Raw genomic sequence first — 14,151 nt, 5'->3', positions numbered from 1 at the left:
CTCAAGTAAGCTGGTGTGTGGGTAGAAACTAAGTATATGCTAAAATCCCAATTCATATTTTGCACCTTTATGATGAAATGGACAAATAGATCTATATTTGAAGCAGGAAATTAAAGTAAGGCATGTGCAGACAAATATCGAAAGCAAAATTAGTGGTGCACTGAAATCTAACCAGATTCATGAACAGGAAGTAAGGAGATCCTTTGTGGTTGGTTCCAAGCTGTGGGGAAGTTCGATTTTGCTGCCATTGAAGATCCACCTTCTGCTGTTACAGTAGTACCACAAGAAGTGCATTAATAGGCAATTATGAAAATGTTTGAATTTAAACACCACTTAACCTGAAGCAATCCTGTCCCTCCATATTGGGGAAGGTATCTCTAGTAGTCCACCGGAATCTGGAAATTCTTTCCTGAAAGAAAAATACTACGCATCGATGTCCCATCGGTAAGCTGTGGAAATGAATTAGTTAACTGAGTCATAATAAGTTCATACAATAATAGTATCTATCACATTTCTTTCTTTACTGGTGAATGTATGATCAGCAGTCGGAAAAACTTCCAGACAAATAATAAGGAAAAGTCTACATACAAAGCTATTTTGTGAGTAGGGGCTTCGATATCTGCAGCTAAGGAAGAACATGACTGCATTATATCACTGAAGCTTTGTGACTCTATACGGTGTAATATTTTGTTTGCTGTTTCTAAGTTCTAAAATCAAAAGGGAAAGCAGCACTCCGGGGAGCTGTATTGACACTGAATGAATGTCGAAAGTACTCAAAACAGTCAGACTTCCAACTATGCTTCGTGCCGTCACTAATAAAGCTCGTTCTAGAAACTGGGCAATATCTAATTGTGCAGTTAATCTTCTCCGGTTAAATGAGACTTCAGTTTTTGCAGAAACTCAAGAGTATCTTTATAGGGTGAATCTGCCCGGCTTACAGGCTTGCAAGAGTTTACATGGTCTGTGGAGTCCAAGACCTGCGTCCAAACGACAAAACAAAATTAGTTTAAAGTAAGCCCAAAACTTAGATGAGGTCGTATGTTTCATTAAACTGAATGGCATGGTAAAATAACTGCCAGTAAGTCAAGAACCATGTAAATTTAAAGTTCGAAAAAGAGGTCATTTAGGATACTGCATCCAAGACTTACAACAAGTTCGCCATATCCTGGATACGCTGACTCCATGGGTACAATTTCCATCCGGAGGGCCCATCCTCCGTAGCCTTCAACAATTGGAGTTACCTTTGTCTGTCAAAGCCAATAGTAGTCAATGCCTTGTGCAATGAGTCCTTGCAGTGGAACTAAAATTGAAAATCAAAAGTACCTCACAAAAACTGAGTACGTCAATCATATTTTTCTTGTAAAGTTGACGAATAAAATCATTGAGCTCCACTAACCGTGGTGATCCGCTCCTCAACTCTCCTATCTGGTCATGGCAGATAAATTAACTTTAATATAAAATATGTAAATAGATTCAAATTGGTGGAAAGAATATATAATCCCATGTTGTGAACGAATATTGGATTGTTCGAATGTGTATCACTAACAGTGGGAGCAGGCCGCAACACAAAGCCCATGCGCCAAGGCATGTCAGCAAGCTTGCTACCAAAATGTGGGCAACTATAAAAGACCTGAAACACAAAAGTAGTATTACTTTAGCTATTGCGGCAAGACCAAAATTCTACGACTTTTTCTGCTTAAGGAGAAACATACGATTCCAACAGTGTTTCTGACAAAATTATCCTTCTTTTCAGCTTTTGCTTTGTACAGCATCTGCTTGACAACCAGGCCTCCCAAGCTGCAGAAGATATGTGACAATTTCATGTAATCAGTTGAAGTTTAATGACGCAAGGGTGCTAATTAGAATTCTTGCACATGAAGCCAAGGATAATTAGCATGTATATGAATGGGTGATCTTGATCGCTACTTCATTGAGCTGCTTTCAGTAAAAAGGTTTCAAGTCAGTAACAGTTCCACAAATAGGACCTTTTGTAAAAAGTACTTGAATCCAAACTCGACTGATGTATAGTAAGGGTGTTCTTTTCTCTTAGCAATGCTTGTAATCTCTAACTAACTTCTCAAACGTGTGAATTTCTATCCAAACATCTATCTGCTTTCTTTAGTTTCTTTGTACACCCACCAAAATTAAGATGGCAGTACATATATATATATATATATATATGGATATATGTGCATATATCAAATATTTACGTACTTTGCATGCCACTAGGCCAACTGGTTTCTGGCATTTCTTCACACATAGGGATGCCAAAAATTAGCATTGCTACATCTTAATCTATAGTGATTATGCATATGCTGCAAAAGGACAAAAATGCACATGGTATATCAGAACTTGGCTTTAATAAATTAGAATGACTGTAATCCTACCTATGTGTTACAAATACTACAGGTCGATCCCCAATTCCTGCGGCAACAAGTTTATCCAACAACATAGAGCTCACTTCCTGCAAAAACAGAGGAACTAAAAGGAACTCCATCAAGAAGTATATGATAGCATGATGGCACAAACACATCTATTTAGATGATGTCCAAAGCAATTGAAGTAGAAATAAATCATCATGGCATACAAATGTGTATATGCAAGTTGAAATTGAGCGATTTGTTCAGCTTAACTATACAACACAATTAAAGAGGGATGCTAAAAAAGCCAGTTGTTCACTATACAGTAATTATTCATTTAGAAAGAAGGGGGTGGAGAACTTCTGAAAGAACCGATCATGTAAAGGAACATCAAAAGAGGCATGCAACATATTGATAATTGTTGAAACTTAAACAAACCTGAAGAGGAAGACTGGCTCCAGACCACTGAGTCAAGTTTGTCTGCATTTTGCAACAAGAAAATAGTTAATACTAAAACAGGTTGCCTAAATTAAAACCACTTAATTTTGAAACCCTAATTTTTAGGACACTCTTGCATCATTTAAGAAATTGCAACAAAATTTTGCAAGTGAAGGTGAATCATGCACAGAAGCTTGAACTCAATATTAATCGAGAAGTATTTGTGTAGAACACCTTGTACTTAATACTGAATAAGCGAGCATGAGGAAAGTCAGCTGCAAGCCATTCTCCAGGCCAAAACGTTCCTCGTTTGCCTGCTTCTTCATCAATTTTCTCAACAAGGCCAGACTTTGTTGACGACTTGTCCTCTGATACTCGCCAGGTTTTGAATGGGCCTCCACGTAGGCCATGGACAAAAACAACATCCAATGGAGGAATATTTGAGAAGTTTTCAGTTCCAGAAGTAGAAGAAGAAGGATGATCATTCTTCACAGCTCCCGTCAACGACCTCTCAGAAGAATCATCATCAACTGGAGGATTACCAACAGTGTTTGAGATTCTCTGTTCCATACAGTTCCAATGAGGAAGATCAGGGTTGATTAAAAATATCATGTCAGAATAGCGAGGGCAATTTCGTAGACTTTTCAACAAACCACTGTCTGAAACATCACTTTCAGACCTCCAACTGGCAGGATCATTACAGAATGCATTCAGTAGTGTTGCCCTTGCATAACTCTGAGTTTTAGCGTCACTGCAACCAGGAATCTTTCCTCTAGCACATTCCTCAAGCCATCCAGACAAAGATTTATCTTCCACAATTGCCTTTTGAACTTTTGGCAAAACAGAAATAACAGTAAGAAGCCGTGCTGCATGCCTCCGAATGTGAGCAGTGGCTGGAACCCTTAAATTGGAAGGGCCATAAGTATCATCAACAGAAGAATCCCCGGAGGAAGATGTCACCCTCTGTTGTGCATCCAGAGCTCGTGATGCATCGTATGCTTCAATTGCAGCTAGTTGCTCGTAATCATCTTCCAACAAAAAGCGTTTAAGTAAACAGAGAACTCCAAAGTCTGCTATTCTTTGTTGACACAACGAATCTTCAGCACAAATTTCTGTCAGTGATTTGATGCCTTTAAGAGTGGCAAATGCAGAATCAGCAGCAGTTATCAATGGTGGCTTGTCCTTCTTAACATTTTTGTATGATTCCATAAAGGGTTCAAGGGAGAGGAGGTCAGCTAGTGGAAGGGAATTGGAGCTTTCATTTGCAGGCCCCATTTGTGCTCCTGCTAAATTAACAACAGCACTGACTAATTGATTTGCAGTTTGAGTTGCAGAAACAACATTGGCAAGATCAATTTGTGTCTGCAAAAAGAAATTTTCATAAAATCATGTTCGAATACCAGAATGCTATATGATAATGAAATTAAGAATCAAAGTGAACTAGTCAAAGCCATGAAACATTATTTTCGCACACTCACCTTAACTTTATCACTGGTTGGCTGATTGCTACCTTTTGTTAAACTTTCCTTCTTGCATTTCAGGGTATCTGTCAATAAGACGGTCAACCATCCTTGAGACATGGGAATGGATGATGGCCCATAATCTTCTAGGATGTGTGAAAGAATATTAATAGCTGACAAACGGAGTGTGTCAGATGACACTTTGTTAAAAATCCAAGAAAGTAGAATTGCAGACCATTTTTGGCTATCTTCAAGAGACATATGAAGTCCATTAGAACTGATTAGTTCTAAAGCTTTCGCTAATGATTCTTGGACAGATTTATGCTTTACCGTCTGTTTAGCTGCTTCTCTCATTGAATGAAGCCCTTTATCCACAAAAACGTCTTGAGCTTCAGGGCATCTCTCAAGAGAAACTAATAGTGCAGACAAAGCCGCTTGAGCCAATGGTATGTCCTGAGTTCGACAAGCTTGAGAAACAGTTGAAAGAAGACTAGAACTCCAGTCTGAAACAGAATCACTCAAAGGCAAATTGCGGTCCTCTAAAAGCAACTGAGCCAACCAACTCCCATGCCATTTTACTGATCTCTCAGGTGCCATCAATGCACTCATAACTGCATGCCCATCCTTATCCAATTCTTGAATATGAGATCTATTATCTTCTGAAGCCATAGCCCAATTCGCTAATGCCCAAGCAGCAAATGGAACTGCCACATGTTCAGAGTGCAAATCATCCCAAAGGCCAGGAACTACAGAAGAAGTCAAATTTGATTGGGTGGGGGAGCTTTCAACCATTCTGTCGAATAGCACATCTCTTGGTGCTTTGTTAGCAAGATTTGAGTTATAGGAATCAGAATAATCTACATCAGCATATCCACCAGTTCCTGACATCCCCAGCACTGTTGTGCCTCCCAGAACCTTGATTCCAATACCCTTCATTCCTTTTCCACCGTCATCATCATCTGCGTCCTCTTGCTGCTCATCCCAATGCATGCCGCCTTCTTCCACAACTTCTATGGCTGCAGCAATATCTCTTATTTCAGCATTTTTTGGTAACAAGGGTTTATATAGAAACTTCTCCACACTGTGACAGTTGGAAGTGACAATATCCATAATTGCCGCTACAAGCATGCTTTTGCCTTTTTCAGAACGTTGAAATGAACTAGGTTTGGATTGCTGCTCCCACAAAACACATTGTATCAACACCAAAGTAACTTTTATACTACTACATCAAAGTAAATGTTAAAAGAACTAATAATCCCCAATTTCCCCAAACACAGATACTCCATGTTACACAAATAAAATAGGAAAATAACAAATTGAATGGAAATAGTATTTCATTTATTAACGTTTTTAAGTTCCACAGTTGATGCATCTGAAATTCCCATGAATGATAATACACAGTACCACCAATAAATCAATAAGTTTATATACAAGTAAAACCTACAGCAATCAAATCATTGTGCCACAAGTACCCAATAAGTTACTGGAAGACAATCACAAGAATAATGAGGGATCTTCTGCATCTTAAACTTTCACATTCTTGATCAACAACTAGTTAAGCACATTAAAACAAAGCAAAATAATAGCCAAGATTATCTAAAATAATCAGCTTAATGTAAATTGTATATTGCAATCATTAGCATCACCATCATTCACTTGATCAATCATAAGGAACTCAAGAAATACTCACTTTCTTTGATCGCCGAGGTTGAGCAGAGAAAATAAACCTTAAGAAATTCGGAACAGCTTGTGGCCGTCCTAAAACAGCCTCACACACATTCGGATCCGCAATTAAGTACGCCAAGGCTCTTGCAGACTCAGCCTGGGTTCCATTGACATCCTTAGGCCTTGCCACAGTTTCCAACAACCAGTCCACCACTGCACCTCCACCTGCACCAACAATGGCAGCTCTTCGGCTATCGCTAGCCGCTACAATGTCAGCCAAGAACGCCGCCACTCGCAGCTCGAAACCTACCCTAACCTCGTGGTTCGCGGAAGACAACACCGATCTCAACGACTGCCATAGAACGGAGGCTGCTACGCCGGTATGCTTCATCTTATTCGCAATCTTGTTAATCGATTCATTAGACTTCTCGACCGCCGCCTCAACTTCCGAATAGATTGCCTTCGACTTTGCGGAGTGTTCCCAATCATAGTCGACCTTGGACACGGCGTAGGCAGCGAGGAGGCTGGCAGCGGAGACGGCAGCGATTAAGGAGGTCTTGGAAAGTAATGGTGATCGAATAAGCGCAGGATAGTTGTTCCGATGCAGAGAAGGTGAGGAAGGAACATTCTGGGAGGAATTTTTGACGTGGATTAGGGGTTCGGGAAGAGTTTCGGGATTTCTAGAAGAGGAGGCGCGCCGGAAGAGAGGGAGGCGGATGCAGCGGCGCGTCAATCTGAACAGTGGTTGCATAATTTCGTCTACCGTTTCCCCGACGATCCACGGCCGCCGGCGGGACTGCTCAGGTCGGGAAGTTCGTTGAAAGAATGACGGTGATGGAAGAAAAGTAGAAATGCGACTTCTTCCTGATTCTTGAGAAAGCGTGTTTTTTTTTTTTTATGAACCTGAGAATTAACGGATAAAGCGGGTTTTTAATTTGCACAGAACTGTAGAATTCCGTAGGTTGCTAAATCGCATTAGCGATTGAATAAAGCGTGTGAGCGGTCTAGTAGGATTATTATTTATTATTATTATTATTATTTATTTTTTAATAAAGGGTTTAGGGTTAAGCACTTTTGAAATGCAAATTGAATAAATTTTGAATTAATACATGTATGATCACAAAATTTATGGACACATAGATTCGAAATGTATTTTTTTAATATTATTTTTATATTTTATAGGGATAGTATTAGAATTTCTCTAAGATTAATAGTAATATAATTTTTAAACATGTGTAAGAAATATATTGGATGGGTTGTGTTTGACATGAAATTTAAGAAATATTGATATTATATTGGTAGTAGATAAAAAGTACAGGGGCATTAGTGTAAAAAGTAGTGACAATTGTGTAATAATAATGATAAAGTAACGGTAATTTTATAGTGATATGATTATTTATGAAAATACGGCTATTATTTCGGGACGGACAAAAATGTTAAATAGGACAATTGTATTAGAACGAATAGAGTATTTTTTTTATAGACAAATCAAAATCATAAAATGAGCATATTTTTGTGTATAGATGAGAAAATAATAAAAATATAATTTTTATTATAGACAAATAAAAATGATAAAATGAGCATACATGTAACAAGACAAAGGAAATAAAATATTTTTTACTAGGTTGTACTTAATATTAAAAATATTTTTATATTGGTATAATTTTTTTTTCACAAATATCATTATAATAATATTATTAGACACTAATAGAAATATTTTTGTCATTTTCTTTTAATTTGTATTATGTTTTTATATAATAATTAATATTTAAATATAACATGCAAAAAGTAAATGAAACTTTTAAAGCCGGACGGAGGTATTATATTGTTACAATTTGTTTATAGTAAATATAGTTGTAAATATAATAAATAATACATATTTTTTTTTAATGTATTTTAATTTGAGGTCTTTTTTATATTAGGTATAAAAGACTGTGTCGGTAATATGATAATGATATTTTATATGAAATTATTAATTTTTTTTGTGAACACATAGAGGTATATATTATTCTATCTGTTCACCAAATATATATCTATTTGAGTTGAATATAAATTTTAATTAATATAATAATTTTATATTAATTTATTGTGATATTAAGTATGAATATTTTGAAAAATACATTAATGAATTAATAAAGTGAGATGTAAGAGTTTATAATTTGTTATAGGATAAACTGTTTTTGTTAGTCCTGTAACTGAACCCTCTTATCATTTTAGTCCCGTAAGTGGAGCCTGTCGCAAACTAGTCTCATAATTGAAAAAATTTTGCTGTTTTAGTCCTTCGGCGCTGGAGATGCCCGCGTGGCTCACCGGAGGTGACGTGTCCGCCAGGTCAGCGAGACCTGGCCTACCTGGCGGACACGTAGATTTTTTTATTTTATTTTTTCATTTTTTTAATTTTTTTTAAAAACTTATTTTTAATTTATTTTAAATTTTATTTGTATTTTTATATTTTTTTATTTGATACAATTAAAAAAATTAAAAAAATAAATAAATGAAAAAAAATCCACATGTCCGCCAAGAAATTAAAAAAAGTGAAAAGAAAATAAAAATCCACGTGTCCGCCAAGTGTCGCTGACCTGGCAGGATACCTGGCGCACACTTCACCTCCAATGAGCCACGCAGGCGTCTCCGGCGCCGGAGGACTAAAACAGCGAAATTTTTTCACTTATGGGACTAGTTTGCGACAGCTCCACTTACAGGACTAAAATGATAAAGGGGTCCAATTACGGGTCTAAAAAAACAGTTTACCGTGTTATAAATAGAAAATATATTTTTTGTGAATAAGAAAAATATATATAGATTTAGTGGATGGATGGAACATATATATTATGTGAGTGTGTGCTTATATTATTTTTTATTCTTTATTATTATTTTTTATTTATTTATTTATTTTTTGTGAACAAATTTTTGTTTAGATAAGAGTTTAGAAAATTTTGAAATTTTTAAAAATTTAACAAAGATAGTAAAAGTTTGAGTATTTAATTTGATGTTTCATATAAAAAATACTATGTATATATATATATATATATATTTGGTTAATTCTCTTTAAATCTTTGTTAGTCTCCAATTTTTATTATTTTTTTTCTCTCAACTCTCTATTTATTTTTAATAACTAGATTTTATTTACTTGTGGAATTTTATTTTTTATTTTATTATTTCAATTTTTTTTCTTTTAAAAAAAATGAAATCAAGCATCCATAATATATTTATTTTATACACAAATTTAATTTTACATTTAAAATATTATATCAATAATTATTTAAATTAAAAATTTAACTATTCAAAATTAAAATAAAAACTTTATTAGATTCATTTTGAAAGCGAATGATATGTGAACTAAAATATCTCAAATAATTTAATTAATACATTACTTTGATTTGACAAATGGAGTTAATTTCCAAATTTCAAAAGTTAGTGGTAGATTTCAAATCCACTAAGGTGTTTGTTTGATTAATACTCCCTCCGTCCCATATAGTATGAGCGTGTTACTGAAGACACGGATATTTAGGTAAAGTATGATTAGTAAGCAATTAAAAAGTGTATTAGTAAAAATAATTATTGTATTTTAAAAATAATTATAGATTAAGATTAAAATAACTAAATAGTTTAATTAAATTTTAAAAAAATTATAAAATTTAAAATGCGATTAAAATGTATAATTATATTTCCAAAAAAGAAAAAGACGAGTTATGTGGAATGGACAAAAATAAAAAAATATAGACAAATTATATGGGACGGAGGGAATATACAAAACATTGTATTATGTCACAAAGTAATAAATTTTAGTTTTGAAGTAATTTTATAAATTTGAAATAATTCAAATTGATTTATTCAAAATCTACCATTAAATTCAAATTCATCCAATTAAACGGGACTAAAGTGATTTCAAATGGCCTCTCAAATTTATTTTATCTCAAAATTAGATTTCAAATACATCGACTTTAATGTTTTGATTTATATTTAATACTAAATCATACTTTCTCTGTCCCAATTTAGTTATTCGATTTTTCTCGAAAATTTAGAAATATTATAATTAATAAATAATTAAAAAAATATATTAGTAAAAATAATTATAAATTAAAATAACTAATTGATTTAATTATAATTATAAAAAATAAAATTAAAGTGTATCATTATTTTTTAAAAAAATAAGCAAATTATGTGTGACGAATCGAAATGAAACATATGAACAATTTATTTGGAACGGATATCATTTTAGAAACATTTAGTCGGATGAAAAATTACCTTGAATGTATTTGTATAAAATAGTATTATCTTCGTCACTTAAAGAAGTATCTAAATACTTTTTGCACGACGTTTTATATTTATTGGTATTATATTGGCATATAGTATGAATAAAGTTAAAATGACAAAAATAATCTTATTAGTATTGTATGATATAAAAATAAAATATATTTGTGTAAAAATATTTTTAATGTTAAGATAAATAATACAATTATTAAAAAAAAAAGAAAAAGAAAATAAGGTACCAAATTAAAAATAAAATAAAAATAATAAGTACTAAAAAGACGGTTGATTTAAATCCACGGCTAACTTGAATATTCCAAATCGATTGAATTCGACGAAATCATTTGGAATCTCCAAGTTCAAACCTCTACAATCTAACTGGGCTTTAATTACTTTTTAATATAAAACAATAAATATATTTAAATTCCAAAGTATTTAAAATTACTACTAATAAATAATATTTTAAAAAATTAAAAATATCTAGATAAAAGGTGCGTTTGACAATCAGTTGATAGTTAGCTATTAGCTGATTCAATTAGCTAGTTTGACTAGCTAATTCAATTAGCGGTATGTATTAAAGTGTTTGGTAAAAACAACTGTTTGACATTAGCTGTTTATATATGACTATTAAGGATATTAATATGTTATTTTTTCAAATATTAATTTTATTCATTTTGGTTTGAAATTTATGAGAATTTTTATTATTAATTATTGAAAATTATAAAAATATTATAAAATATTTATTTTTATTTTTATTATTTAGATTTGAGAAAATTATTTTTTACTAAAAAATAATAATTTTTTATTAAAATTATGTAAAATATAAAATAATAAATCTTTCGTATATATATTTTTAGTATGTTAATTATTGTTTTAATATATATAAATAAATAACTTTTGTTTTTCCATTTGATTTAGTTTTAAAAATTTATATATTTTACAAATAAAATAAATAATTTATATGTAATAATTAATAATAGTAATTATTTTAAATTTACAGAAATAAAAATATAATTTAATAAATTAAATATATTAAAAATAATTAATAAATACTGTTATAAAAATATATTTATATGTATAAAATAAATAATTAAGTTTTAAGGGTAATAAGGAATAATCAAAATTAAAATGAAAAAACTCTTTCAAAACGCTGAGTAGATGAGCTTTTCGGAAATTAGTTTTTTGGGTCTAAGAAGTTCTTTCAAAAAAATAATTTACCAAACATCTAAATTAACTTTTTGACTAGTCAAACAGCTAAAAACTGTTCAATAAGCTAAAAGCTCTTCAAAAAGTTATTTTTCAAACATCCTCCAAATACACTTTTCTTTCACAAAATATCAAATCAAATACTAACTTTTTACCATTTTTATTTTTTTCAAACTTTCAAAGTTTCAAAAACTTCTTTTAAAAAAAAATCTTTATATAAACAAAGCAAGTTGTGAGTTTGAATATTAATCAGCCAAAGCCAAAGACAAAAATTTGACCTTCTTCAAGAAACAAAATTTGGATTTTTTTTCTAATACAATAAGCACATATTACACTATGTTTTCTTTTCTTTTTTAATTATAATATAAAATTGTATTACTTTTTTTACAAAAAATTTTAAAAAAATAATAACAAATTACTTTGTTTTAAACAATATTACAATTCTCAAAATACTTTTATAATTTTCAAACACTAACAATAGAATTCAATTATTCCTTAAAAAAACTTATGTTATGTTTTGAAACTTATTTTCACATTATTCATTTCTTTTTTCTTCTAAAAACCATCATATTCAAAATTCATATTTTCCATTTAAATATTATATAAAAAATTAAACATTTTTTTTTTGTTAGAAAATAATATTCCATCCGTAATTTATTTTTCTTTTTTGTCCGTCCCATAAAACTCATTTTTATTGTAAATTTATTAATTTTAAACAATCTTAATAAATATAAATTAATTTAATTAAATTTATAACTTTATATATATGGAATCCACTCAAAACCTCTTTATTTCTATCACTCCTTAATAAACAAATATTTTTATTTATATTTTAAAATTCTTATTTTTTAAAAAAATTATTTTAAGTTAATTATATTAAATAAATATATATTATTCATTTGTATTATATAAAATTTCATTATCTACAAAAATTGATACTCATATTGTATATATTTTTATCTAATATTTAAAATATCAACCACATTAATCATATAAAAAAATAATATTAATAAGTTATTGATCCATATTACCTAAAATATTGTGTACCTAACCAAAGTGGTCATGTGACCCTGACCCGGACAGATGAAATATGTTTTTATTGGAATATATAGTAAAAATATTAAATTTGGGTGAAAAGGATATATTGCAATATTCTTCGAGATAAAATTGTCGAGTCTAATTTTCAAGAGTAGCGGTTGCGATTGTCACATTATTAAAAAAATAAAAATAAAAAATTATAATTAATCAAAGTCACAGAACATAAAATATATGCATAGTTAACTTACTAACCAAGTAATTTGGTGACTAAATTAAAAAAATGATTGTACATACGTAGAAGACACAAATTATTTATAGTATTTTTGTACATAAGGATAATTAAATACAATCATTCCACAATACTAATTAAACTATTTCCTCACGTGTCAAATTAAACAATAAATTCATTCTCTAATAGGTCTAATATGTTTACACGTGGCAAACTGGATCACAACGTGTAAACATATTTTAAATTAATTTAAAAATAATTAAAAGCAGCCATTTAAATTTATACGCAAATGAACTTATGTATAAATAAATACTAAATATTCACATATAATAATCTGCATATATTTTTTTTAAAAAAAAAAAATTGTTTAGATAGAAAATTTATAAATTTTGGAAAAAAAAGTATATAAAAAGTAGAGGATTTAACGTGATATTTTATAAATTAAAAATATATTTAATTTATGATTTTAAATTACTATTAATGATTAATGTCAAAATTTCCAAAAACATGTATGTTAAAATTTATTTACTATATTTTGCTATTCTTATTTTAAATTTTTTTTTATTAAGAAAACTATAACTATTATTTATTTAAAAATTAAATTATTATATAATTTAATATAAAAATAATTCGTGCACATCACAAATTACAAAGTAGTAAATAAATAATACCTAAATTTTGACGCATGCTTAAAATTATTATAAGGGTGTGTTTGTTTAGTAATTTGATTTAATTTTTATTATTTATAAATTCTTTCGAAGATTATCAAATCAAATATTTATTTTGTATTTTTTTTTATATTATATTAAAAACAAATTTTGTATTTATTCATTTTGCCATAGCCTATACGCAAAGGCTTTTGATTTGCAATAATTAATTTAATCCAAAAAATACTAATTTCTTCGCGAAAAATCAAAATTTTATCGCATTATCGAATAAGGCCCGCATGCTTTGAACTTCATAAATGTCGGGAAATGAATTTGAAGGTACAAGAAAGTGTTTGTTTATTTTGAAAATTATAGAAGATTTTAAGATGGTTGAAAGTAGACAATATTGATATTCACATGCATCAAATCGACCCATATATAGTCAAATATATATTTAATTTCCTATAAATACGACATGAAATTTTAGACACAATGGGGCCTAAGAATATATATAAATAATAAATACGACGCGGAATTGAGACACAATTGGGGCCGAAAAATATATATCGACAATTAATGTTCTCAATTTATTAATTTTTATTTTATTTTTTCATTTTAGAAGGAATTTTATATATAAAAAAAATATATATAATATGTAAATATAATTATCATAAAGTTTGCATGCAATTAATGTAAATTTAGTGAAATCTAAAAATTTAATCACCTAAAATTTCATCGTATATAATTTTAAAAAGATTAGTTGTATTTAATTATTTTAATAAAATATATACAATATGTATATTATTTCGTAAACAAATAAAACTTTATATAATACAAATAAAAAAATAAAAAAAATT

The 14,151-nt window shown here is 30.0% G+C and overlaps 1 protein-coding gene across 3 annotated transcripts; it reads right to left on the bottom strand.

Moving 5' to 3' along the window:
- Positions 1-481: 481 nt before the first annotated feature.
- Positions 482-6,808, bottom strand: LOC127264392 (uncharacterized). 3 transcript variants are annotated; one of them, XM_051293874.1, is made up of 10 exons: positions 5,949-6,808; positions 4,277-5,431; positions 3,033-4,160; positions 2,799-2,840; positions 2,388-2,464; positions 1,713-1,797; positions 1,547-1,630; positions 1,324-1,425; positions 1,149-1,247; positions 482-977 (listed from the first exon to the last, which is right to left on the bottom strand). In XM_051293874.1, the coding sequence occupies exons 1-10, from the start codon at positions 6,672-6,674 to the stop codon at positions 858-860; spliced, it is 3,618 nt and encodes a 1,205-aa protein (XP_051149831.1). In that variant the 5' UTR covers positions 6,675-6,808; the 3' UTR covers positions 482-857. The 3 variants fall into 3 exon arrangements, 1 of the variants encoding a protein (XP_051149831.1); XR_007841680.1 differs by lacking the exons at positions 482-977; positions 1,149-1,247; positions 1,324-1,425 and adding an exon at positions 2,215-2,315 and having other exon boundaries at positions 1,579-1,630; XR_007841681.1 differs by lacking the exons at positions 482-977; positions 1,149-1,247; positions 1,324-1,425; positions 1,547-1,630 and having other exon boundaries at positions 1,728-1,797; positions 2,388-2,481.
- Positions 6,809-14,151: the final 7,343 nt, after the last annotated feature.

The sequence above is a fragment of the Andrographis paniculata genome, unplaced genomic scaffold (genome assembly GCF_009805555.1).
Source record: "Andrographis paniculata isolate CXL003 unplaced genomic scaffold, ASM980555v1 Contig70END, whole genome shotgun sequence".
NCBI lineage: Eukaryota > Viridiplantae > Streptophyta > Magnoliopsida > Lamiales > Acanthaceae > Andrographis > Andrographis paniculata.
Note: the sequence above shows the minus strand (reverse complement) of the source record. Positions and strands in the feature narration are given on the sequence as shown.

Coding starts and splice junctions, on each gene's coding strand:
- LOC127264392 (XM_051293874.1), bottom strand. CDS start 6,674: ATGCAACCACTGTTCAGATTGACGCGCCGCTGCATCCGCCTCCCTCTC. Junction 4,161..4,276: donor CAACCAGTGATAAAGTTAAG/GTGAGTGTGCGA, acceptor TTCTTTTTGCAG/ACACAAATTGATCTTGCCAA. Junction 978..1,148: donor CAGGATATGGCGAACTTGTT/GTAAGTCTTGGA, acceptor GTTTGGACGCAG/GTCTTGGACTCCACAGACCA.